The sequence below is a fragment of the Hylobates moloch genome, unplaced genomic scaffold (genome assembly GCF_009828535.3).
Source record: "Hylobates moloch isolate HMO894 unplaced genomic scaffold, HMol_V3 SCAFFOLD_10, whole genome shotgun sequence".
NCBI lineage: Eukaryota > Metazoa > Chordata > Mammalia > Primates > Hylobatidae > Hylobates > Hylobates moloch.
In genome coordinates this window covers 68,811,477-68,838,303 of record NW_026652285.1, presented here as the reverse complement: position 1 = coordinate 68,838,303, position 26,827 = coordinate 68,811,477, and the positions used below count along the sequence as shown (strand labels likewise).

The window sequence follows — 26,827 nt, the reverse complement described above, 5'->3', positions numbered from 1 at the left end:
GGAGGGCTGCCTGTCTGACCAGGGGAAGCTGAGTGAGAAGGCAGGAGTGGGTGGAAGACATAGTGAAGAGCCAGCAAGATCTGGTGATTTGGAGTATGAGGGAGAAAAAGTATGGGATAAGCTCAAGATGATAACCTCAAGGCCTAAGAATAGATTGTGTTCCCCAGCAGATAGTCATTGATGCCACCCAAGTGCTGCCATTAGCATTTCCACCTGCAGCTCAGTAGGGGCCCTGACATGTTTTATTGTTATTGGGAGTCATGACCTATATAAAGCCTGATTGTCTCCCCATCCCCCTCCTCTTCTGGCCTTATTATCTCAGATATAATATCTAACATCTGTCTACTTAGGTGAGAGGCCCTATCTGTGTGACTATCCAGACTGTGGAAAAGCCTTTGTTCAAAGTGGACAGCTCAAAACACATCAGCGTCTTCACACCGGGGAGAAACCTTTTGTTTGTTCAGAAAATGGTATGGTGTTAGAAGTTAACGTTTATGGAATAACTAGTTGCGACTTAACAGTTAAAATATCTTTTCCTTGAATTTTTTTGAGGGGAAAGATTTTTTAATATAAATTTTATAAAACTTTATAAGCTTTCTTTTTTGATAACTGATACATGCTGAATTTCTCAGAAATGATTGATTTAAAAAATTTGTTGGTTTTGATTTTTGTGGGTACATAGTAGGTATACGTATTTATGGGGTACATGAGATACTTGATACAGACATGCAATGCATAATGATCACATGGTAAATGGGCTATCCATCCCCTCAAGCATGGGTCCTTTGTGTTACAAATAATCCTGTTACACTCTTATTTTAGAATGTACAGTTGAATTATTACTGACTATAGTCACCTTGTGCTATAAAATACTAGGTCTTATTCATTCTTTCTATTTTTGGTACCTATTAACCATCCTTACCTGCCCCTCATCCCCCAGCTCCCCTTCCCAGCCTCTGGTAACCATTGTTCTACTCTCTATCTCCATGAGTTCAATTGTTTTGATATTTAGATCCCACAAATAAGTGAGAACAAGTGATGATTGTCTTTCTGTGCCTGGCTTAAGAAATGATTGATTTTTAAATAAAGTAATCCTTTTTGATGAAACCTTGGAGGACAATTAAACATACTATATCCAGTTGTAGGCAGTAGAAAAATCTGTAAAAGTAATACAGCCTTTGGAGCAACATTTTAAACTTTGTAATTATAAAAGTGAAGTAAGCATATTATCCTAAGTGGTTTTCTTAATCTTTTATCAGTTTCTAAAGATGCACATTTTTATGCAGTTACAGTATATTTGAAGTTCAGTGCAGTCTGTCCTGTTGCTCTGTAATTTTCTTGATTATTACAAATGTTGCAAAGGTCTGCAAACTTTTCACCTAGCAAGTTTGCTTAAGCCTATACACAATGGTTTCCTCTATGTTGAATAATGAATATTTGATTATTTATTTTTTGAGACGGAGTTTTGCTTTTGTTGCCCAGGCTGGAGTGCAATGGCGCCATCTCAGCTCACCACAACCTCTGCCTCCCGGGTTCAAGCGATTCTCCTCCCTCAGCCTCCCGAGTAGCTGGGATTACAGGCATACGCCACCATACCCAGTTAATTTTGTATTTTTAGTAGAGACGGGGTTTCTCTACGTTGGTCAGGCTGGTCTTAAACTCCCAACCTTGGGTGATCCGCCCACCTTGGCCTCCCAAAGCGCTGGGATTACAGGCGTGAGCCACTGTGCCCAACATTTATTTATTTATTTTTTATTGTTTTGAAACAGAGTCTCACTTTTCACCCAGGCCAGAGTACAGTGGCACGATCTCGGCTCACTGCAACCTCCACCTCCTGAGTTCAAGCAATTCTCCTGCCTCAGCATCCGGAGTAGCTGGAATTACAGGCTTGTGCCACCATGTCCGGCTAATTTTTGTGTTTTTAGTAGAGATGGGGGACCATGTTGGCCAGGCTGGTTTTGAACTGCTGACCTCAGGTGATCCACCCGCCTCGGCCTCCCAAAGTGTTGGGATTACAGGCATGAGCCACTGTGCCTGGTCTGAATATTTAATTTGTTTTTTAAATGTTCTTGTTACCAACGAAGCTGAGGGGAATGTTTTCACACTTGTAGCTTTGTTCTTCTTTTGGGATGCTTCCTTATGTTAGATTCCACAAATGGAATTCCCGGGTCTGAGGTTTTGAACTCCACCCCACCCCTGCGATGGAGTCTGGCTCTGTCACTAGGCTGGAGTGCAATGGCGTGATCTTGGCTCACTGCAACCTCTGCCTCCCGGGTTCAAGCTATTCTCCTGTCTCAGCCTCTTGAGTAGCTGGGATTACAGGTAGGGGCCACCATGCCCAGCTAATTTTTGTATTTTTAGTAGAGATGGCATTTTGCCATGTTGGCCAGGTTGGTCTCTAACTCCTGATCTCAAGTGATTGGCCCGCCTCGGCCTCCCAAAGTGCTGGGATTACAGGCGTGAGCCACCACGCCCTGCCATTTTGAACATTTTGAACTCACGCAAATAAATCACTTTCCAATGGTGTTGGACACACATGGCCACGAACAAAATGTGACTGTCTTCCTGTCTCCGCTCTAGCACTGATGAGACTGTGCTGGTTTGATTGTTTTCTCCTCCAAATTATAGATGCTAAATTTCACCGTATTAATTTAGTTTACTGGATACCAGTGAAACTGAATGTTTTCCACATTTCTGTGTGCTGGATGTCCAGATCCTGACAGGTGTTAACCTTGTGTTTTGAAGGCTGCCTGAGCAGATTCACCCATGCAAACCGCCACTGTCCGAAGCACCCCTATGCCAGGCTGAAGAGAGAGGAGCCCACGGACACACTCAGCAAACATCAGGCTGCCGACAACAAGGCTGCGGCCGAGTGGCTGGCGAGGTCAGGAATGCTGCTTTTAGTCCACCGTGAAGATGCACAGCGCGGGCTTGGGCTATGTTAGGGACTTGGATACGCCTCTCATTTTAAATAAGCTGCATTTATACACATTTTATAACATAATTAGAAATGACCCCTGATTTTCTATAAAATTATTGAGTGGTATTAGGATCTTAGGATCTGTGTATGATAGAAAATTACAATATAATTAGAGTGCCCAGACCACAGTTTATTTTCAAAGGAAGAGTTTTCCCATTTTGAAAAAATGTTTTATATGTATTGTATTTCATTTGTCATGAATGCAACCTTCTTCATTTTCTTTATGTTAGCCTTAGCTATGTGCCAATTAAAACAGGGATAGACAGCCGAGGCAGGTGGATCACCTGAGGTCAGGAGTTTGAGAACAGTCTGGTCAACTTAGTGAAACCCCATCTTTAATAAAAATACAAAAATTACCTGGGCAGTAGTGGCACATGCCTATAATCCCATACTCGGGAGACTGAGGCAGGAGAATCACTTGAGCCTGGGAGGCGGAGGTTGCAGTGAGCCGAGATGGCCCCACTGCACTCTTGTATTCCAGCCTGGGTGACAGAGTGAGACCCTGTCTCAAAACAAAACAAAACAAAAAAACAAACAAAAAAACACCAGGGATAGATGTTAGTGGTTCTTCTTAGGTGAGGTTCCAAAAACACCAATTTAATTTTTTCCAATGGCAACAAGAGGGCCAGTATAAAAGAATTTCTCTAAGGATATTTCGGTTGAAGGACCTGTCTGCTGTACACAAGCCAGCAGCAGCTGCTCAGGCCTCACCCAGGCTTCACTGGCTGCTTAGGGTAAAGTCCAGGATTCCTAGCTGTGCTGCCATAGCCCTGCCTCCCTCTGATAGGGCAACTGTCCCCTGCCATGCTGGGCTGTGGGTTTCTCAACACAGGTGCCTTTGTGTGAGGGCCTGTGTGCACCCTGCTTCCTCTGCCTGGAGCACTCACTCCCCACTTGGCTTAGCCTCTTGCTGACCTTCATCTCTTACTCAGGAAGGCGTCCCTGACCTGCTCAGCAACAAACGGGCTGGGACCCACTTAACAGATGCTTTCATTTTCCTTTTCAAAACATCCATCACACATTTATTTATTTATTTTATACCTTCCCTGCCAGACTGAAAGCTTCCCCAGGAAGGGATATTTGTCTTGTTGATTACGGTAAGCCTAGGACCTAGCATAGCTTCTGGGCCTTGATAAATATTTGAAGGAATAAACTCTGTTTTGTTTGGATAAAAATACATAAGAATTAGATAATGGAATCTGGAAATACTATTTGATTATTCACGTCCAGGGAAATTTGTTAGCACTGTCATAGAAATTGTTTAGATGGGCTATTCTAGGGGTACCCTAAACTAAATATCTCCATCACTTCCTCCCCTCCTCTTTCTCCTGGTTGGCTCCTACTGCCCCATTATTTCTAATTTTGTCCCAGCCAGAAGCTTACTGGTCATCCTTGTCTTTTTTTTTTTTTTTTTCTGAGACAGGGTCTTACTCCATTGTCCAGACTGGACTGTAATAGCAGGATTATTAGCTCATTGAGCCTTGACCTCCCGGGCTCAAGTGATCCTCCCACTTCAGCCCCCTGAGTAGTTGGGACCACAGATGTGTGTCACCAAGCCCAGCTAATTTTTAATTTTTTTGTAGAGATGGGGTCTTGCCACATTGCCCACGCTGGTCTCAAACTCCTGGCCTCAAGTGATTCTCGCACCTTGGCCTCCCAAAGTGTTGGGATTACAGGCGTGAGCCACCACACCTCACCTCCTTGTCTTTCTCCTGTCTACTCAGTGACCAAGTTATGACATCTACCTCCTTACTAACTCAAATTCAGCCACTTGAATGCTCTCAATCCATTTTCCATGCTACTGCCAGAGGGATCTTTCTAAAATGTCAGTATGATCCTCAGTCTAAAGCCTAAACCCTTTATTATGGAATTCAAAGTCCTTCATTACCTGGTTCCTGCTGACTTGCTGAACTTATCTTTTGCCATTCTCCTTTTCTAGTCATTCTTCAAGTCATACTGAACAATTTGCACTTTTTTTTTTAGACCTCTGTGGGCATTGCCAAAACTTTTCCACTTTGAGTAGTCTGGATTTCCTGAAATTTGGTAGTTGTATTTTTTTTTTTTTTTTTATGTAATTTTAAAAACAGCTTTGTTGGGGCCAGGTGCAGTGGCTCACGCCTGTAATCCCAGCACTTTGGCCGAGGTGGGTGGATCACCTGAGGTCAGGAGTTCAAGATCAGCCTGGCTAAATGGCAGGACCCCATCTCTACTAAAAATACAGGCCTGGCATGGTGGCTCACGCCTGTAATCCCAGCACTTTGGGAGGCCCAGGCGGGCGGATCACCTGAGGTCAGGAGATCGAGACCAGCCTGGCCAACATGGTAAAACCCCATCATTGCACTCTAGCCTGGGCAAAAAGAATGAAACTCTGTCTCCAAAAAAAAAAAAAAGAAAAAAAAAAATTAGCCAGGCATGGTGGTGGGCGCCTATAATTCCAGCTACTCAGGAGGCTGAGGCATGAGAATAGTTTGAACCCAGGAGATGGAGGTTGCAGTGAGCCAAGATTGTGCCACTGCCCTCCAGCCTGGGTGACAAAGTGAGACTCTGTCTCAAAAAATAAAAAAAAAAAAAAAATAAAAACAGCTTTGTTGGTATATAAGTAACATATAAGAAATTATGATACATTTAAAGTGTACAATTTGATACATTTTAAAGTATACAATTTGATACATTTTTGACATGTATATACTGTGACACCATCTCCACAGTCAAGATGGTGAACATATCCATCATTTCCAAGTTTCCTCGTGCCCCCTTTGTGAACCGAACCACACATTCCTCCCTGTCCGCCTTCCCTCCATACAACACTGATCTGCTGTCACTGTAAAATAGTAGTTTTATACAAATGTAATTTGTTTATTCACTCGATGGGCATTTGGGTTATTTTTGGCTATTACATATAAAGCTACTACGAACATTAATATACAAGGCTTTGTATGGACAGTTTTGTATGATCTGTTACTGTCATTTAAAATGCATTTTTCTTTTTTTTTTTTCTTGAGACGGAGTCTCGCTCTGTCACCCCGGATGGAGTGCAGCGGCCCAACTTTGGCTTGCTGCAACCTCCGCCTCCCAGGTTCAAGTCATTCTCCTGCCTCAGCCTCTGGAGTAGCTGGGATTACAGGTGCCCGCCACCACACCCGGCTAATTTTTTTGTATTTTTAGTAGAGAGGGGTTTTCACCATGTTAGCCAGGCTGATTTTGAACTCTTGACCTCAAGTGATCTGCCTGCCTTGGCCTCCCAAAGTGCTAGGATTACAGGTGTGAGCCACTGCGCCCAGCCTAAATATGCATTTCTTTAGTTACTAAAGAGTTGAGCATTTGCATTTTCTCTTGTAAATTATCAGTTGGCCATGTAATAGAATAAGGGTAGTGTTTTTAAGTTTTTGAATAAACTCTGTGTCACAGATGTTAATCACTTTGTCATAGTTTGTGGGTTTAATATTTACAGAGTTAACGCTGTCAGAAGTTACCATCCCTTTGTAGATAGGATAAATAAGTTTCTAAAGACTGTTTTTTCTACTATTTCTGTATTTTACTCAAGTCCATTTCACACAGGCTCTTTAAGGCAGCGATAGTTTAATGGCAAAAACGTGATTTGAGAGTGAGTAGAAGATCTAGAACTGCCAGGTTTATTATGGAAACCTGAGCACGTCTCTTAACCTTGTTGAACTTCAGTTTCTTTCCTCTATAAATAGGAAATGTATGTTAAATCACTTTATAACTTTATAAACTGAATCACATAAAAGTAACATTGTGGTACGGAACTTTTTAAAAGAAAAGTAAACATCTGGAAATTTCATGTCTGCAGTGTAACTAATGTGGCTGCATTTCACATAGGTATTGGGAAATGAGAGAGCAGCGCACCCCTACCTTGAAAGGCAAGCTGGTTCAGAAGGCTGATCAGGAGCAGCAGGACCCTCTGGAATACCTTCAGTCTGATGAGGAGGACGACGAGAAGAGAGGGGCCCAGCGCCGGCTGCAGGAGCAGCGGGAGCGCCTGCACGGAGCCCTCGCGCTCATAGAGCTTGCCAACCTGACTGGGGCGCCACTCCGACAGTAGCTTGGACACTGACTCTTCCACTGTACAAAAGTACTGCCCAGCGTACTTAAAAAGTAGATCCTTGGGCATAAGCTAAGCACCTTATTTGCTTATCATAGGCTGCTATTCTGTAGAAATTTATGAAGAATGTTATTGCCCCAGAATATGGGGTGAGAGAGAACTGCACTTTTTTTTATATGGAAATGAATTCGTTGTAAAGTTTAAAATATTTTGTAAATATGGACTGCACAGTACAGGGTAGAAAACTACATATTGTGGGAAGCTAGATTTTGCAAGTTTAATGCATTCATTGGAAGCAGTTCTCACAGGAAGCACTTTCTGAATAAGACACTTGTTTGAAAAACAGAATGGTACAAATAGCCAAAGAAGGTTAAAACAGATTATTTATAAGATCATTTTTAACAATATGTATTAGTATGTTTAACAATACTGTAAACACTGAAGCAAGCAAGAAAGTATAAAATATGTAAGATAGATAATTTTAATTGCAAAATACTGTGCCCACTAAGGCTAGAGAAATGGGAGGCTGACTATTTTGGAAGATGTTCTAAGTAATGGACTTAGAAGAAAATAGATATTTGAGGCTCTTGGTAAGATGCACAATAGTTCAGAATTTTTGAAATTGGAGCAAAATCAGTCTTATTCTATCTTTCTGGGGCTTTACAACTCAGTATAATGTTTAAGTTTGAAAAGCACTTGTCATCCCTAGCATGTTAACTTGGAAACTTTTGCACATTTCATATTTCTCATTTGCTGAAATTGAGTGATTAATCTTGCAAAGTCTAGGTAACATAGTAATTGGTAATTTTAAAAATACATATTAAGGGCCCTGTAATGAGATTTGGCACTTGGATTTTTTCTAAAGGGACACCTACAGGGTTGTTTTGTAGTGAAATGTTTTAGATCTTTTGTTAGCAAACACTACATTTTAATTGTACTGCTTGTTTAGAATTATTAGCAAATGGAAGCCTCCATATTTATATTTTCAGTGCATAAAGCCACCTTCTTGCTTTACTTCAGAGTAACATGCCAAGCTATTTTGTGTTCACTAAATTTAGCTATCAGTTAAACACTGCAGAAAATATTAGCTACTCAAATAAGTAGGCTTCTGAAATAGTTTTAACTGCAAGTGTGTTAACTTGTGTGGTGGTTTTAAGCCATTTTTCCAAATAAAGTTATTAAACACCACTTTATGTACTGAAGCATGAACAGAAAAATCAAGAGCTGAGCAGACCACCTCCTTTATGTAGGCAAAACTTCCATCATTTTGGCTTTTGTTCTAAACAGAACTAAATGACATGCATAGCATGGTAATTTACAGATTGCTTAATTGGAGTAAAACTTAGAGTAATAGAGGGAAATATGGGCTCTTCAGTGCCTTTTTAGCTTTTTTGAGTTGAAGAGGTTCCTACAGATGTAGTTTAAACATTACAAAGTAGGCTTCTTTGTCCAAAAATCCCAATATGTCATAGTACACAGATAGTTTAAAATATGTAGCCACGGGGAAGGGGAGGCATGTAAATGTCTTGAAGAGGAGAAAAAGTATGAAAGAAGATACGATAGTTACAAATAATGTGTATGACGAGGACATACTTTAAAAATGTAATTCCTCTGTACAGTAAATTACAAATCTTTAGGGATTTTTTTGTAATAAGAGAATTTATATTTGTAATGGTCTAAGAATTTTGTTTGTAATGTGGTATATAGAATTTTAATTTGGAGCACTTATAAGCTGGTAAGAGAGACTATAGCATCCGAATTATCTTGGTTTATGTTTCAGCATTTCCTCTAGAATTTTTGCTCTCAAATGTGTGATTTAATGAACTAAAAACAACACTCATCAGTTTTGGGAAATTTGAACTTTGATCAACTTAACTAAAGAAGGAAGGGTAGTAAGATATTTGCCAATTCACAGATGATAACATTTAAGGCCTTCAAAAGTAAGGGTTTTTCCTTGTTTCTCCAGTCAGCTTTTGTCAACTCTAATATAGTTTTTTCATAAACATTTTTATTTGTATAATTGCAACAGTTTAAGAAATTATCACAACTATTTAGAAACATTTAAAATGTTCTTTTTGATATAAGCTATATACTTGGAAAAATACATTGGTATCTAAAATTTGAGGTGTGTTAAGACTGCTTTTTGTTTTAAAAAATGTGGTTTACATTCAAATTTTTGAAGTGTTTTATGCTTCATATGGCTAAGTTGTAGTTTGGCAGAGTTAACAGCATAAGAATAAACATGCTGTAATTTTAAAAGATGCTTTGAATAAAAATTTATTTTAATTTAAAATTTAAAGTACATGGTCATTCTTAAAGCCTTTATCATTTGTTTTCCTATCAAAAATATAATAACCATGATATAAAAAATTTTAAAAGATAGAAACATCACTTACAGCCTTATGTTCAGCCATCAGTATTATTTCAGTACATGTTTGCATAGTTGTAAGTACAGTGTGGATTCCTTTTTCTTACTTTAATTGTGGCCTTTAAGGTTATAGATATTTAACTTCCTCATCTGGTTCATTACTACAGTGTTAAAAATATACTGCTGTGGATAAGTATTGAACTATTGCCACCCCGTTCCCAGGCCTTAAATTAGGGTAATAAGGAAAAGGGATTTCATTTCACTTACATTTAAGATGGGTTGACTCTGGGGTCACCTCCTCAAGAATCCATTTAAAGCCTGTGTACTTTTCTAAGAGTCTAGCAAATTGGTTTTCTTTTTTCATCAGTTATTTTCGGTAGATCTTTAGTTGTGTATTTGCAATGGCAAGGGTCAGTCTGTCTTACCCTTGTGCAGAAGAATATCACAAGCAACTCCTTAGTATGAGTTGCTGTTTAAACAGGGTAAGGATGGGATTTTGGCAGTGAGGTAAGGTCCTGGAAGTATGTATATACAAGCAAACTAAATGCAATTATGATGAAAGTCATCATTAAAAGTGACTTTAAAATATTCTTTCTGCAGTCAAAACATTTGGAGACTCACAAGAAAATTGAATGTTCTGAGGAAATTAACCAAAATGACCGGTTTCCTGTTTAACTTGAATATGGATTCATTTTCTCTTTTAAAACGGACTTAACATGTCTTTTCTTTCTTGTTTTGGGTAACTTGGGCACTTCTGGTCTTTTTAATGCTAGCTAATTTTCACGAGTTCTGCTTTAGTTCTTATCAGGGCTGAAAATGTTTCCCAGTTTTCATTCTCCTGGTTGTTTAGTGCCTAAGAGTAGAAAAACAATTATCTGGGCATCTATATAGTTAGGCCCCAACTTTTAACTTGAAATCTTCAGCTTTTCTAAGAAGCTAAAAGTTCATATATATATATATATATAAAATATACATTATATATTAAATATATAATATATAATATATATTTTTTGAGACGGAGTCTTGCTCTGTCCCCCAGGCTGGAGTGCAGTGGCGCGAATGGGTTCAGCCATTCTCCTGCCTCAGCCTCCCGAGTAGCTGGGACTACAGGCTCCCGCCACCACGCCCGGCTAATTTTTTTGTATTTTTAGTAGAGACGGGGTTTCACCGTGTTAGCCAGGATGGTCTCGATCTGACCTCGTGATCCGTCCGCCTCGGTCTCCCAAAGTGCTGGGATTACATGCGTGAGCCACCGCGCCTGGCCAAAAGTTCCTATTTTTTAAAGACTGACAAGACTAGGCGGTTCTGGGAAGCTGTCCTTCAACTGACCTGACCCGAAGGCAAAGGGCCCTCCGCGAGGAGTGGACCTGCCACAAAGCACCCAGAGGACACCCAAGTCCCAAGGCTTCACCCGCCTTACTCCTAGCCACTCCGCTCCTGGATATTTATTTAAGAGAAATGAAAACACAGGTCCCACAATGCTTCATGGAAGCATTTTTCGTAATGGTCCTAAACGGGAAACAACCAATGGATACACAATTTGTGATACTACTCAACGATTAAACAAATCACATGGTCGAGTCCAAAGCATGGAGTGAAAACCCCTGAGACCACATGGTCATTCGTAAATTCTAGAAAGCACCCTGTTGATTTGAAATTCCGGAAAAGGCAAACTTAACCTACAGCAATAGTCATCGATGAGATGTGGGCGTTAACTTCAAAGGGGCAGCAAGGGGAATTTTTGGGGTGATGGAAATGTTCTGAGTAGTTACTCGGGTGGATGCCTTTGTCGAAGCTCATCTCAAACTATGGGCTGGCAAGATGTGTACACTTCATTGTATGTAAATTATACACTAAACAAAAAAGTTGTAGGGAAAAAAAAAAAGAACAAGCCCTGAGACTGAAGCGTTTCTCTCCAGGAAAGCCTGGAGGAAGGCAGCGCTTTTCAACTCCCCAACGCATTGCCGGCCCTGGAGACCGAAGGAGGTGCCTGGAACCAGGGTGAAGTCCAGCGCGCAGGGTCCTCCCGCGCCTGTCTCGGGGCGCTCGCAGGGGGCGGGCCGGGACCTGGGATTGCGCCGGGCTCTTCCTGTTCCTGCCGCGCCCTCTTCCCCGGCCCGGCCGGGCGGGACCAGTGCGCAGTCGGGGCTGGCGGGCGGCGGGGTCCGCGGGGCCGAGGGAGATGACGGCCGGCGGCCAGGCCGAGGCCGAGGGCGCTGGCGGGGAGCCCGGCGCGGCGCGGCTGCCCACGCGGGTGGCCCGGCTGCTGTCGGCGCTCTTCTACGGTACCTGCTCCTTCCTCATCGTGCTGGTTAACAAGACGCTGCTGACCACCTACGGGTGAGGCTGGGTCCGGGGCCGGGGGGTCTGCGGGAGTGCGGGGCTGTCCCTGTCCTCCGTGCGCTTCAGCGGCGCCCGGGACAGGGCGGGTGGGGACAGGGACCCTCGAGTCTCAGCTGGGCACATTGGCCGAGTTGCCCAGGCGCCCTCCAGAACTCCCTCAGCTTTCTACACTCAGGCCACAACCTGAGAAAGTCGTTCTCCTCTTCCTGAGCGCGCCTGCCTTGCTGCGAGGCTCCCTATCCTAGGTGGGCTGATGGACCTCAGACAGATGCTTTCACACACCCAGCGAGCTGAAAACAGGGATTCAAATGCCTGCTTCAAAGGACGCAATTCCTTACACAGATCTCCATGTTCAACGGTGAGGTACTCCTGAGCCAATAAGTCTGTATTGATTGACTGTTCGTTCTCAGATGACCAGCGTGTTCATGGAAAATTCGGGAAAAAATTGGAAGTTCATATGAAGTACTTTTTGGATTAGTGTGAAGTAAACCAGCAAATTTGTGCTGCCTCGAACCTATTTGTAAGGACTAGAAAATCCTGCTTAATTCTGCTACCACTGTAGCGGCACTGACAAAATTGTGGATTTAGACCCAGCTCCACCGGTTAACAGCTGTCTCTTTGGACCAGTCTCATAGTCAGCAATTTTTTGCAGATGCAAAAAAACTGAATGATGACAATCGTGTTAATTACCTTCCAGGGCTCTGCACGAGCTGTTATGCGTGAAGGCTTTTTGTAAACTCTACTGTGTTACAAGAATGTGCCATCAACATTTTAGAGCCCAAAGAGACCTAGAGAGTGTCTTAGCTAGAGAGTATCTTAGAGTATCAGCTTTCTTATTTTATATATATATATATATATATATATATACCGATTCAGCTTATGTGGGTCTCAGTTTTCTCGAATATAAAATACGAAAGCTGAGGCTGGATGAGGTGGTTTGCACCTGTAATCACAGCATTTGGGAGGCCAAGGCAGGCATATATATATATTATATATATATATATATAAAATATATATATATAGTGTGTGTGTGTGTGTGTGTGTGTATAATTTTTTTTCGAGACAAGGTTTCAGTCTGTTGCCCAGGCTGGAGTGTAGTGACACAATCATGGCTCACTGCAGCCTCGACCATCTGGGTTCAAGCAATCCTGCTGCAGCCTCCAGAGAAGCTGGGACCATAGGTGTGCACCACTGCACCGGCAATTTTTTTGATTTTTTGTAGAGGTGGGGTTTCAGTGTGTTTCCAAGGCTGGTCTAGGCCTGCTTTGGCCTCCCAAAGTGCTGTGATTACAGGTGCAAACTATCTCATCCAGCCTCACCTTTCTTATTTTATATTCGAGAAAACTGAGACCCACATAAGCTCGATTGGCTGTACCTCCAACAGATATTTATTAAGCACCTACTAAATACTGAGCCCATTGCAAGCACCAGGGAAGCCTCTGTGAACAGCACAAAGTCCCTGCTCTGGAGATTCTGCTTCGGTGGTGGAGACAGAAAATAAACAAGTAGGTTCATGAATAAACGAGACACTTTCAGATCTGATGTGAGAGTGCCTGGGCTGGAGTAGCTGTCACAGAGCATTCCAGGTAGAAGTGGGCAGCAAGTGTGCAATGTGCTGAAGTGGGCATGAGCTTGGCTGCTGGAGGAACAGAGAGAAGGTCACTGTGCCTGGGCGGGGAGGTAGGCAGGGAAGGCAGGAGTCAGCTCTTTCTCTCATTTTCGACAGCTTTCACTAAGCACTTGTGATGTACTAGCACTGTTCGAGGAGAACAGTGTTTTCCCACTGTTGGGAAAGAGAAGTGAAGAGAGCAGATCAGAATCCTTAACTTCACGGAGCTGCATCCTTGTGGACCAATAAATGAGCCAGTAACATTTACATTATGTCAGATGTGACCAAGATGCTGGGGGGAAAATAAACCAGGAAAGGGAGTGAGGGAGAGAGGGAGGGGAGAGTATGCAGTGTGAGCGTGATCAGTGGAGCCTCAGGAGGAGGTGGCATTGGAGCCAAGATGGGAATGAGGTGGGGACACAAGCCACACTGGGGGGTGGGGGAAGAGCATTCCAGGCCTGGAGGAGTGAAGAGTTTGAATGGGAATGGTACCAGATGGGGTCTGAGAGTAATGGATTGCTGGCCGGTGTGGGGCCTTGGGAGGCCACTGCCAGGGCCCTGGCATCAGCTCTGAATGAGATGGGAGCCACGCAAGGTGTCAGGCAGGGGAATTACATGATCTAAATCACTCTGGCTGCTGTGTTGAGAGCCGATATCTGGGGACCAGGGTAGAAGGATGAGACTGGATAAATAGCTGTAGTTTGATGCTAAGTGCAATTTGGAAGTCCCTTGGAAGGTTTTGACATGGGAGTGACCTGACACAATTTGTGTGATTAAAAAGATCTCTCTGGCTGGCAGACGGGTGGAGAACTGACAGTACTGGCAGCAGGGAGAGGGGCTGGAAGCCACTGCAGGGCTGCAGGTAAAGACGGCGTGGACTGGGCAGGGCATAGCAGCGGAGGTAAAAGGAAGGGATGGATTTGGGATATTTTTTGGTGATCCTGTGGCCATCAGTATCCTTGGCAAGGTCTCTCCAGTGTGTTGCAGCCTGCTGCTTGGTGTCCATGGGAAACATAGCCCTGCCTCAAGGAAATGAACATGGACATACTGTACCTAAACCTGGAGCATTTGACACAGAAGCTAATGAAGGAAAAAGAAAACTTAAACACTTACGATTAAAAAAAAGAAAAAAGGCCGGGCGCGGTGGCTCACACCTGTAATCCCAGCACTTCGGGAGCCTGAGGCGGGCAGATCATGAGGTCAGGAGTTCGAGACCAACCTGGCCAGCATGGTGAAACCCTGTCTCTACTAAAAATACAAAAAAAAATTAGCTGGGCATGATGGTGCACGCCTATAATCCCAGCTACTTAGGAGGCTGAGTCAGGAGAATCACTTGAACCCAGGACGCAGCGGTTGCAGTGAGCTGAGATCACACCACTGCACTCCAGCCTGGGTGATAGAGCGAGACTCAGTCTTAAAAAAAAAGAAAAGAAAAAATACCAGAAAATGAGAATGCTATTGATGGGCTTGTTTGGGAGTGGCCAGTCATTATGTCAATGGTGGTTGAAGGTAAGTCTTCATTTTGTGCACTTGAGTGAGCAGGGTGCTGACTGGCCATGGCAGTCAACACCTCCAAAACCCAAGTCCTCTTACTGGAAGCAGGCACCAGCAAACCATGGTCAATGCTTTGAAGATGAAGGGCAGTGTTCAACCAGGAAGAATTATGATATAAGACACCTCCTAAGAAAGGCTCTAAGGACCGGGCACGGTGGCTCACGCTTATAATCCCAGCACTTTGGGAGGCTGAGGTGGGTGGATCACCTGAGGTCAGGAGTTTGAGACCAGCCTGGCCAACATGGTGAAACTCCATCTCTACTAAAAATACAAATATTAGCTGGGTGTGGTGGTGGGCGCCTGCAATACCAGCTACTCGGGAGGCCGAGGCAGAGAATCGCTTGAAGCTGGGAGGCGGAGGTTGTGGTGAGCTGAGATCATGCCATTGCACTCCAGCCTGGGTGACAGAGTGAGACTGAAAAAAAAAAAAAAAAGGCTCTAGCCTTTCTATCTTTAAATTATTGAGTTTCATGATTGAAGGAGAAAATGGAGTTCTTGCCTTAGGAAGGCCAAAACCCTCATAATCCTTTTAAATAAACATTCCACATTTCTGTAATGTAATATACAGTTGGAGAACCCTGTTCACATAACATCGTTCATTCTTTCCTCTCAAAATGCTTTAAGCACACATTATTGAGGGGAGGAGGACTGGGGTGATGTGGTTACAACAATAAACCATAGAAATCGGATCCAAGCATGAGCTGTCTGAGGATAGAATGTTGTGTTGTAGGATAGAAGAAAGGAACTTTTGGTAGTTACCTAATTCGCAGGGTCATGGGAATGTAGCTCAGGGGATGCTTTTTCCTTTTTCATTTTGGGCAGATTGTTTCTGTCAGGGTACGAAATGAGTGGGTGATCTTAGTGATTTGTTAGTTTTATAATTCATTGTAATGCCAGATTTACCTGGTTGGACAGAGGGGCCTTTGAAGGCTGTGAACTGTGAGAACCTACTGGGGTGAGAGGGGGAAATAAGGGCATTTCAGAGTTTGTGGCCAGTTGGTTATGTCTTTTTTTTTTTTTTTTTTGAGACAGGGTCTCACTCTGTCACCCAGGCTGAAGTGCAGTGGCACCATCACAGCTCACTTCAGCCTCTACCTCCGGGGCTCAAGTGATCTTGCCACCTCAGCCTTCTGAGTAGCTGAGACTACAGGAGTGTACCACAACACCCTGCTAATTTTTGCAATTTTTTTTTTTTTTTTTTTTTTGTAGAGAGGGGTTCATGTTGCCTGGGCTGGTCTCGACCTCCTGGGCTCAAGCAATCCATCCGCCTTGGCCCCTTGAAGGGCTGGGATTACAGGTGTGAGCCCCCGCGACTGGCTTGGTTATACTCTTGGTCCTTTGGGATCAAGTTCATAAGGGTTGTACAGTTTTTCTGGAGTTGTGTAGTTTTTTCTCTTCTTTCTTTTGAGACTGGGTCTTGTTCTGTTGCCCAGGCTGGAGTGCGGTGGCATGATCAAGGCTGACAGCAACCTCTACCTCCTGGGCTCAGGTGATCCTCTCGCCTCAGCCTCCTGAGTAGCTGAGACTACAGGTGTGCACCACCACTCCTGGATCATTTTTGAATTAAAATTTTTTTTTTGAATTTTTAATTTCTGTAGAGACGAGGTTTTGCCCTATTGCCCAGGTTGATCTCAAATGACTGAATCAAGTGATCCTCCTGCCTCAGCCTCCCAAAGTGCTGAGATTACTAGCGTGAGCCACCACACCAAGCTGGTCTTTTCTGCTTTAACATTATATAATATTATACTACTAGTCTATGACATGGAAGAATTTGCTAATGATGCTTAATAAAAATATCTAACTTTACTGTATTCATTTCAACAAATATTTGCTCAGTATTTGCTATATATGTTTAGTATGCATCCAAAGGCTTTGAGGTTTTGTTTGTTTGTTTGTTTTGTTTTGTTTTTTTGAGACAGGGTCTTACTCTGTCACCCAGGCTGGAGTGCAGTGGTGCAATCTCGGCTCACTGGAACCTCTGCTGGCTCAGACAATCCTCCAAAGTCAGCCTCCTGTGTAGCTGGGACTGCAAGTGCACGCCACCATGCCCAGCTTTTTTTTTTTTTTTTTTTTTTTTAGAGATAGAGTCTCAGTATATTGCTCAGGCTGGTCTCGAACTCCTGGGCTCAAGTGGTCCACCTGGCTTGGCCTCCTAAAGTGCTAGGATTACAGGCATGAGCCATTGCGCCTGGTCTAGACACAGTAATTTCCAAGCCTGCCCAGTAGTCTCAATCACTTGGAGAGGTTTTTTCAATAAAAGGTACTGAATTGGAATCCTCAGTGGTGGGAACTGGAATTCTGTATCCCAAACCACAAGCAACTCCTAATGTGCTCTTACTTTAATGAAAACCTGACTCTCCCGAAGATGTTGCTTCCTTCACTCCCCTTGATGGAGCTGCATCTTTGCCTCACCCGCCAGGCCTGGGCCAGGAGATAGGATTGGTTCCTCCTAGCTCCCAGCTGCTCATGCTCTGTTGAGACTCTGGATGTGCCATCCTTTCTGTCCCCTGTGGAATGTTGCCTGAGCTTCTGGTGACTGATTATCTAAGTCTTAGCCTTCCTCTCCACCTAGCTCAGGTCACCCTTCCTGTGGCTTCAGGGCCCACACGCTGAAGTGTCACAGTCTACTCTGGTCTCCGGCAAACTCTCCTGAACCTTGCTTCCCATGACTGCTGCCAGGACCCTCTCCTTACAAGTGTCAAAGTCAAAATAACAATGTGGAGATAAGGCTGTAAATTTTAATGTTTTATTTGGGAAGAATTGCCATGTGAGTCACACATACAATCTGGGTGGTCTTTGGTATGTCTGAAGAACAAAGAGAAGGTTCGAGGTTTTGCTGAAAAAGAAGAAATGTTACAGACTGTGCTGGGAGAAAGTTTATTGGCACTGTCAGGGTTTGGGGAGCTGGCAAGCAATGACTGGTGAGCAAAGGTGGTGGGCAAAATTAGTCCTGGAGTTGCAGCAAGTGGTCTCAGAAGCTAGAGATAAAACTGGTTTCAGGTTACAACAAGCAGTTCCAGCAGTTGGGCTTGCAGAGAATTACATTCTCGGAGCCACATTTTGCACCCTGAATGCTTTTCCTCCCTGGCTACTGTTTTAGTTTGGTATGACAAGAGTGGCCCGTTTCGGATGATCAACAGCGAGTAACCGCACCTCTCTGAGATCTCCCCTGCAGGCTGTCCACACTTGGTCTCCCCAGGCCTCCTCCTCAGTGCCTTCTCACTGCTGTGACTGTGCCTCCTGGCATTGTTTCCCTGCTTGGTCCGCTGAGAACCACTCTAGGAGGGACACGTGAGACTCCTTTCTTCTCACCTTGGCATGTACTTGTCTTCTGCTTGCTTCTTTCAGCACTTGAGCAGCTCTGAGTGTTGTGAGCCAAAAACCACATCTGGCTGGCTAGTTTACTTTTAAATTATTGACCCCATGGCCGGGCGCAGTGGTTCACAGCACTTTGGGAAGCTGAGGCGGGTGAATCACTTGAGGTCAGGATTTCGAGACCATCCTGGTCAGCCAACATGGTGAAACCCCGTTGCTACTAAAAATACAAAAATTAGCTGGGCCTGGTAATCCCAGCTACTCAGGAGTGCAGTGGCGTGATCTTGGCTCACTGCAACCTCTGCCTCCTGGGTCCAAGCGATTCTCCTGCCCCAGCCTCCTGAGTAGCTGGGATCATGGGCGCCCACCAACACTCCTAGCTTATTTATTTATTTATTTATTTTGAGTCAGAATCTCTCTCTGCTGCCCAGGCTGGAGTGCAATGGCGCAATCTTGGCTCACTGCAATCTCCACCTCCTGTGTTCAAGCAATTCTCCTTCCTTAGCCTCCCAAGTAGCTGGGATTACAGGCACCTGCCACCACGCCTGGCTAATTTTTATATATTTTTTTAGTAGAGATGGGGTTTCACCATGTTGGCCAGGCTCGTCTCTTGGCCAGGGTGGTCTCGAACTCCTGACCTCATGATCGACCCGCCTTGGCCTCCCAAAGTGCTGAGATTACCGGCGTGAGCCACTGTGCCCAGCCAATTTTTGTATTTTTTTTTTTTTTTTGAGACAGAGTCTCACTCTGTCACCTGGGCTGGAATGCAGTGGCTCGATCTCGGCTCACTGCAACCTCCACCTCCCGGGTTCAAGCAATTCTCCTGCCTCAGCCTCCCGAGTAGCTGGGATTACAGGCAGCTAATTTTTTGTATTTTTAGTAGAGACGGGGTTTCACCATGTTGGTCAGGCTGATCTCAAACTCCTGACCTTGTGATTCGCCTGCCTCAGCCTCCCAAAGTGCTGGGATTACAGGCATGGGCCACTGTGCCTGGCCAATTTTTGCATTTTTAGTAGAGATGGGGTCTCACCATGTTGGCCAGGCTGGTTTTTGAACTCCTGACCTCAAGTGATCCACCTGCCTCGGCCTCCCAAAGTGCTGGGATTTCAGGAGTGAGCCACTGCACCTGACTCCCCAGCTAATTTTTGTATTTTTAGTAGAGACGGGGTTTTGCCATGTTGGCCAGGCTGGTCACGAACTCCTGACCTCAAGTGATCCACCTGCCTTGGCCTCTCAAAGTGCTGCGATTACAGGCATGAACCACCACACCCAGCCAGAATCAGAAGACTCTTGAAGGAGTTCTGTCCACATGATCTTCACTTCCTCATGTTCACAGCTACAAGAACTCAGTTAAAAGATTGGGGATACAGAAATGAGCAAAGAAGACAATAATAATTCCCACTACCTAGAATCAATACCTTTTTTTTTTTTTCTTTTTTTTTTCAGATGGAGCTTTGCTTTTGTTTCCCAGGCTGGAGTGCAATGGCATGATCTTGGCTCACAGCAACCTCCACCTCCTGGGTTCAAGTGATTCTCTTGCCTCAGCCTCCTGAGTAGCTGGGATTACAGGCATGAGCCACCATGCCCAGCTAATTTTTGTATTTTTAGTAGAGATGGGGTTTCATCATGTTGGCCAGTCTGGTTTTGAACTCCTGACATCAGGTGATCCACCCGCCTTGGCCTCCCAAAGTGCTAGGATTACAGGCGTGAGCCACTGCGCCCAGCTCTCAGTACCTTTTTTAAGAAAAGTTATTCTGTTGTGATTACTATAAAGAATTCAGGTGGGCAGATCACCTGAAGTCAGGAGTTCGAGACTAGCCTGGCCACCATGGTGAGACCCCATTGCTACTAAAAATACAAAAATTAGCTGGGCATGGTGGTGGACCCCTGTAATCCCAGCTACTTGGGAGGCTGAGGCAGGAGAATTCCTTGAACCCGGGAGGCAGAGGTTGCAGTGAGCTGAGATTGAGCCACTGCACTCCAGCCTGGGCAACAGAGTGAGATTCCATCTCAAAAAAAAAAAAAAAAAAAAGAATTCAAACAAAATAGAAATATTAGGGTGAAATTTAAAAAAAATTTACCATAATGAACATGAGGCAACAATTTCAGCCATCTTTTTGGATGGATGGATATAGATAAATAGGTGGAGACATAGAAACATAAATGAATTACTTTTTTTTTTTTGAGACGGAGTGTTGCTCTGTCGCCCAGGCTGGAGTGCAGTGGCACGATCTCGGCTCACTGCAAGCTCTGCCTCCTGGGTTCACACCATTCTCCTGCCTCAACCTCCCAAGTAGCTGGGACTACAGGCACCTGCCACCACGCCTGGCTAATTTTTTTGTATTTTTTTAGTAGAGACGAGGTTTCACCATGTTAGCCAGGATGGTCTCGATCTCCTGACCTCGTGATCCACCCGCCGCGGCCTTCCAAAGTGCTGGGATTACAGATGTGTGCCACCGCGCCCGGCCTACTTTTTTTTTTGAGACAGAGTCTCGCTTTATGCCAGGCTGGAGTGCAGTGGCACGATTTTGACTCACTGCAACCTCTGCCTCCCAGGTTCAAGCAATTCTCCTGCCTCAGCCTCCCAAGTAGCTGGGACTACAGGCGCCCGCCACTACGCCCAGCTAATTTTTGTGTTTTTAGTAGAGATGGGGTTTCACCATGTTGGCCAGGATGGTCTCTATCTCTTGACTTCGTGATCCGCCCGCCTCAGCCTCCCAAAGTGCTGGGATTACAGGCGTGCGTGAGCCACCACGCCCGGCTAATGAATTACTTTTTATAAAGATGGATTCATATTATAGAAGCTATTCATTTATAAATTATTTTCTTCAATCCAAAAAGGAGTTGGAAATGGGGCCTTTGATTTGATTATTTAATTTTATGAGGATTACTTAGATTCCTCCTCTCCCAAACTTTTTATTTTGAAAAGTTTCAAGCATACTGAAAACGGGAAAGCAAAGGAGGAGTGAACAGGGCAGGCACAGTGCTGGGATTCCCCTCCAGCCTTTGAAAGTAAGTTGCAAGCATCACAGCACTGCACTCCGAAATACTTCAGCTTGCCTCTCCTGAGATCTTAGGATATTCTCCTACATTGTATCATTTGACTTTTAACAAACTTAACAATAACTTCCTAAAATAATCTACTACCAAATCTATACTCATCCGGTCCCCCTAAAGTGAAGAAGCTGAGGGAAAATTAATATAGAGAGCTTATTTGGGCTGAGGTTGAAGATTACAGCCTGGGACACTTGAAACACTTCCGGATTTCCTTGGGGAGTGCTCAGGAGAACAAAACAGAGGCTCAAGTTTTTTTTTTTTGAGAGTCTTGCTCTTGTCGGCCAGGCTAGAGTGCAATGGCATGATCTCGGCTCCCTGCAACCTCCACCTCCTGGGTTCAAGCAATTCTGCTGCCTCAGCCTCCCGATTAGCTGGGATTACAGGCACCCGCCACCACACCTGGCTAATTTTTGTATTTTCAGTAGAGATGGGGTTTTGCGATCTTGGCCAGGCTGGTCTCGAACTCCTGACCTCATGATCTGCCCGACTTGGCCTCCCAAAGTGCTGGAATTACAGGTGTGAGCTACCACTCCCGGCTGAGAGGCTCAAGTTTTTAAAGAAAAAAAGGACATACCAGGTGATTACAAAAGTGGTTTGTCAGGAATTCTCATTGGGTTAGTGATTGGCTACACATTGTTGAACTATAGGGTGTATGGCATTTTATGGCTACTTGGTATCGTTCTAGCTCCCACATAGCAAGTGGCTTTAAGAGGTAATTATTGGGCCGGGGGTGGTGGCTAATGCCTGTAATTTCAGCACTTGGGAGGTCGAGGCGGGTGGATCACCTGAGGTCAGAAATTCAAGACCAGCTTGGTCAGCATGGTGAAACCCCATCTCTACTAAATATACAAAAATTAGCCAGGCTTGGTGGTGGGTGCCTGTAATCCCAGCTATTTGGAAGACTGAGGCAGGAGAATCGCTTGAACCCAGGAGGCAGAGGTTGCAGTGAGCCGAGATCGTGCTATTGCATTGCAGCCTGGGCAAGAGCGAAACTCTGTCTCAAAAAAAAAAAAAAAAAAAAAAAAAAAAGCCTGGGCGTGGTGGCTCACGCCTGTAATCCCAGCACTTTGGGAGGCGGAGGCGGGCGGATCACCTGAGGTCAGGAGTTCGAGACCAGCCTGGCTAACATGGTGAAACCTCGTTTCTACTAAAAATACAAAAAATTAGCCAGGCATGGTGGCGCATGTCTGTAATCCCAGCTACTCTGGAGGCTGAGGCAGGAGAATTGCTTGAACCTGGGAGGCGAAGGTTGCAGTGAGTGGAGATCATGCCACTGCACTCTAGCCTGGGCAACAGAGTGAGATTCCTTCTCAGAAAAAATAATAATAATAATAATTATTTAGCTCAAAGAGGAGCGATATGGCTGCTGTTACATTCCAGGGCCTCTCTGGGCCTGATAATTCCTTAGATAAAAAGTTTCTTTTCTTCTTTTCCCCCCCACAATCCCAATTATCCCAAAGAGTTTTTTATGGTTTTATGATCCAGTCAAGGCTCATGCAATACATACAGATTTGTCTTTTTAGTTTCTTTAATGTAGAGAAGTTCCCTATCCCACTCCCTCCTTGTGATATTGACTTGTTGTTTTGTAAAATGTCCCACATTTTGGATTGTCCAGTTCATCTTTTGAAGTCTGAATTAACTTATCTTCTTCTATTTTCTAACTGAAAGTTAGATCTAAAGACTTCATTTCATTTGGTTTAAACATTTTTGGCAAGAATACTTGATAGCTACCCTGGGAACGTCGTCTTGCACCGTATCAGGAGTGGCCACTGCATGGGTCATGCTGGCTGCACTTGAAGAGTTATTTAGATGGGGATTGCCATAGCATGCGTGTATGAAATTTAGTTTTAACTGAACTGAATGGAGAAAAGAGAAGTAGAAGTTCAACTGAAAGAATTATTGACTTTCAAATATATATATTTCTTCGCTACAAGGATTAATATGTCTTAAAAGTCTTAAAAGATCCCTCTAAATATAAGAGGTCTAAGATCAATAAAAAATATTAAAAAGCTAAAGTTATTGAGTTTCTTTTAGACCCAGTGTTTCAATTTTTTTTTTTTTTTTTTTTTTTTTGAGACAGAGTCTTGCTCTGTTACCCAGGCTAGAGTACAGTGGCGTGATCTCAGCTCACTGCAACCTCTGCCTCCCAGGTTCAAGTGATTCTCCTGCCTCAGCCTCCCAAGTAGCTGGGATTACCTATGTGTGCCACCATGCCTGGCTAATTTTTGTATTTTTTAGTAGAGATGGGGTTTCACTATGTTGGCCAGGCTGGTTTCGAACTCCTGACCTCAGGTGATCCACCTGCCTCGGCCTCCCAAAGTGCTGGGATTACAGGCGTTAGCCACTGCATCTGGCCTATTGAGTAGTTTAATAACTCAGTAAGGTGGTTTAACTTAAATTAGAATGGAATTCAATATAAAGTTATGGAATATAGTCTTCTAAATTCCAGGCCTAGTAACTAGCCCTGTATGATGGTGGTTTTCTGTCTTCCAGATCAATTTATCTTTTAGAGTTGTTTTCCTCTGCATGCACTATGATCACCTCAGGTGTTGGTCATTCCATTTTCAGCAGTCGCCATGTAGCTCCTGGGTGTTTCTAAAGATATTTCCTTATGTGGCAGTTAGGTTGTTTGGTCTTAGCTGGTTTCCTTAGGTCTGCATGCTTTCTTTTAATCTCCTCCGACTGTCATATCAACTCAATTTTGAGCTTTTGTTTTATTGGTTTTATTCCTTCTGAGGTGTTCTATGGCCTGAAGCAATTAGCAAGACTTCCTTCTCTTCCATGCATTAAATTTTCTTCTAGGCTGGGCTCTTTGACTTATCTTCTGTGAGCCTTTTTGTTGTTATTTTACTGTTTGTTTATTTTTTAAAATTTATTTACTTTTTATTTTTTGGAGACAGAGTCTTGCTCTGTCGCCCAGGCTGGAGTGCAGTGGCATGATCTCGGCTCACTGCAACCTCTGCCTCCTGGGTTCAAGTGATTCTCATGCCTCAGCCTCCCAAGTAGCTGGGACTACAGGCGCCCGCCACCACGCCTGGCTAATTTTTGTATTTTTAGTAGAGACGGGGTTTCACCATGTTGGACAGGCTGGTCTCGAACTCCTGATGTCAGGTGATCTGCTCACCTTGGCCTCCCAAAGTGCTGAGATTATAGGCATGAGCCACCACTCCCAGCCGGGTGACCCTTTTTGTTGTTGTTTTACTGTTTGTTTATATTGTTGCCTTGTGATTTTGCTTCATGTTACAGGTTGTATTCTCAGAGGTGTAGGAAATATGTTGGGAAGTGATGCCACGAAGCAGAATTAGGCAGAGGGAGAAGTTGGGCTCTGAGGCAGTCACAGCAAAGGCTTCATCCCAGGGGCTCTTGAGTTGTACCGGCTCTGCAGAGCTGTCCTGAATTGGGGCAGGGGTGTAGCCGTTATACCCCTGCAGAGACCAACAGTTAAAATGCAGGCCATGCTCAGGGAGTGGACATGCTATTATCAGGCAGCTTTCTGCACCAGAGGACCCAGCTGGGGAATGGTTGCTTCTGTGTGGAAGAGGGTATGGGTGGCATGACCCAGCACTCAGTAGAGTTAATTTTATTTGCATGGTGGTACTGTCCAGCCATTCATTCTGTTTTCTCTGATAAGGTAGGGTTTTTCTTTATTCTCTTCTTAGCCTGTCTGAGACAGGTGTGTTTCCCTTCCGACATACAGATTGAGGGCTGAGTTTTGTGGGGTATTCCAGCTTTGTGAGTAGCCTGAGAAATGACTGGGAGCCAGTGAAGGGTTGAGCCAGTGCAGGTGCGGTCCTGCCTTGTAAAAATATGATGTGAGGTAGGGGTCAGGAGTCTGCATCCAAATCACCCAGTGCCGTTTGCTGAAAGATCATCTTTTCCCCACTGCTCTGCAGCATCATCTATGTCATATATCAGGTGTCCGTATATGCATGTCCCTGTCTTGACCTCTGTTCTTTTCCATTGTCCCATTGGATTATCTTTGTGCAAATACCACACAATCTCATTTATTATAATTTGAAAATGAATCCTGACATTCATTAGAGTCATTCATCTGACTTTATCTTCAGGATTGTCTTGGGTGATATGTTTGTGCTCTTTGCCTTTCTTTTCATTCAGCTTTAGGATCAGATTGTCAGTTTCCACAAAATATCTGCTGATATTTCTGCTGAGATTACACTGATTCTATAAATAAGTTCGGGGATAATGGACCTCACCACAGTATCGAGTTTCCAACCCATGACCTTTATTTAGATCTTTAATTTTGAGAATATTGATATCTAATTTTTTATACAGATGCCTTTCTTGCAAATCTTTGATTAGATTCGTTCCTTGGTTATTATCTTTTAAAATTAGTATAATGAATCACTATGTAGCCATTACCCAGTGTGTACAACCTTGCTGCATTTGTGTCCATCTCCCACTCACTCCACCATCTCCCCCCAGAGTATTTTGAAGCAAATTAAAAATATATCACGTTTAGCTGGGCACAGTGGCTCCCACCTATAATCCCAGCACTTTGGGAGGCCGAGGCGGGCAGATCATTTGAGGTCAAGAATTTGAGACCAGCCTGGCCAACATCATGAAACTCCGTTTCTACTAAAAATACAAAAATTAACCGGGCATGGTGGTGCGCACGTGTAGTCCCAGCTACTTGGGAGGCTGAGGCAGGAGAATCGCTTGAACCCGGGAGGCGGAGGTTGCAGTGAGCTGAGATCGTGCCACTGTACTCCAGCCTGGGTGATAGAGTGAGACTCCATCTCTCTCTCTCTCTCTCTCTCTCTCTATATATATATATTTTATATATATATATAAAATATATATTATACTCTTTCTCTCTCTCTCTCTCTATATATATATATAGAGAGAAAGAGTATAATATATATATAGAGAGAAAGAGTATAATATATATAATATATATATGTATGTGTGTGTGTGTATATAATGTTTAGCTGGGTGTGGTGGCATGCCCCTGTGGTCCCAGCTACTAGGGAGTCGGAGGTGGAAAGATAGCTTGAGCCATCACACCACTGCACTCCAGCCTGAGTGGCAGGAAGCTGAGGTGGGAGCATCTTATGAGCCCAGAAGATTGAGACTCCAATGAGCCATGTTTACACCATTGCATTCCAGCCTGGGCAACACAGCAAGACACGGTCTTAAAAAGAAAAAAAAAAAAGAATTAAATGAAAAGTGAACAATTTGATAAATTTTCATTTTCTCAGATTGTTTAATAACTTGTCATTATTTATTATATACTATCTTCAGAGTTTTATATTTGCTCAACTGATTTGTTGTTCTGTGTTCTTTGTAGTTTCCCGTCACCAATTTTCCTTGGAATTGGACAGGTGAGTGAAAAAAAATAGAATTAACCTCTTATTTTGTCATCAGTGTTCATAATGACATTTTAAGTCCTTTTGTTTAAAGCTGTGGTTTGCAAATTTATTCAGCTGGCAGAGGACCAGAGGGTCATGGTACTCCTGGTGAGACAACAGGACATATTGACGCTTATTTTATTTCAGTCTACAATTTAGGAACAATTAT

The 26,827-nt window shown here is 43.8% G+C and overlaps 2 protein-coding genes across 3 annotated transcripts in view; both read left to right on the top strand.

Annotated features, from left to right (window-relative positions):
• ZNF367 (zinc finger protein 367) overlaps positions 1 to 9,336 on the top strand; it is a 30,320-nt gene extending 20,984 nt beyond the window's left edge. The window contains exons 3-5 of the mRNA XM_032164606.2: positions 351 to 470; positions 2,746 to 2,884; positions 6,821 to 9,336. Coding sequence (XP_032020497.1) covers positions 351 to 470; positions 2,746 to 2,884; positions 6,821 to 7,043 — 482 coding nt within the window. The 3' untranslated portion in view covers positions 7,044 to 9,336. The remainder of the gene's footprint in view (positions 1 to 350; positions 471 to 2,745; positions 2,885 to 6,820) is intronic.
• A 2,180-nt stretch (positions 9,337 to 11,516) lies between these two features.
• The window catches only part of SLC35D2 (solute carrier family 35 member D2), a 70,211-nt gene continuing 54,900 nt past the window's right edge, over positions 11,517 to 26,827 (top strand). For both annotated transcript variants that reach the window (XR_004249872.2, XM_032164604.2), the window contains exons 1-2: positions 11,517 to 11,751; positions 26,598 to 26,631. Coding sequence is in view for 1 of the 2 variants with exons in the window: in XM_032164604.2 (XP_032020495.1) it covers positions 11,594 to 11,751; positions 26,598 to 26,631 (192 nt within the window). In the remaining variant the exon portion in view is untranslated. The remainder of the gene's footprint in view (positions 11,752 to 26,597; positions 26,632 to 26,827) is intronic.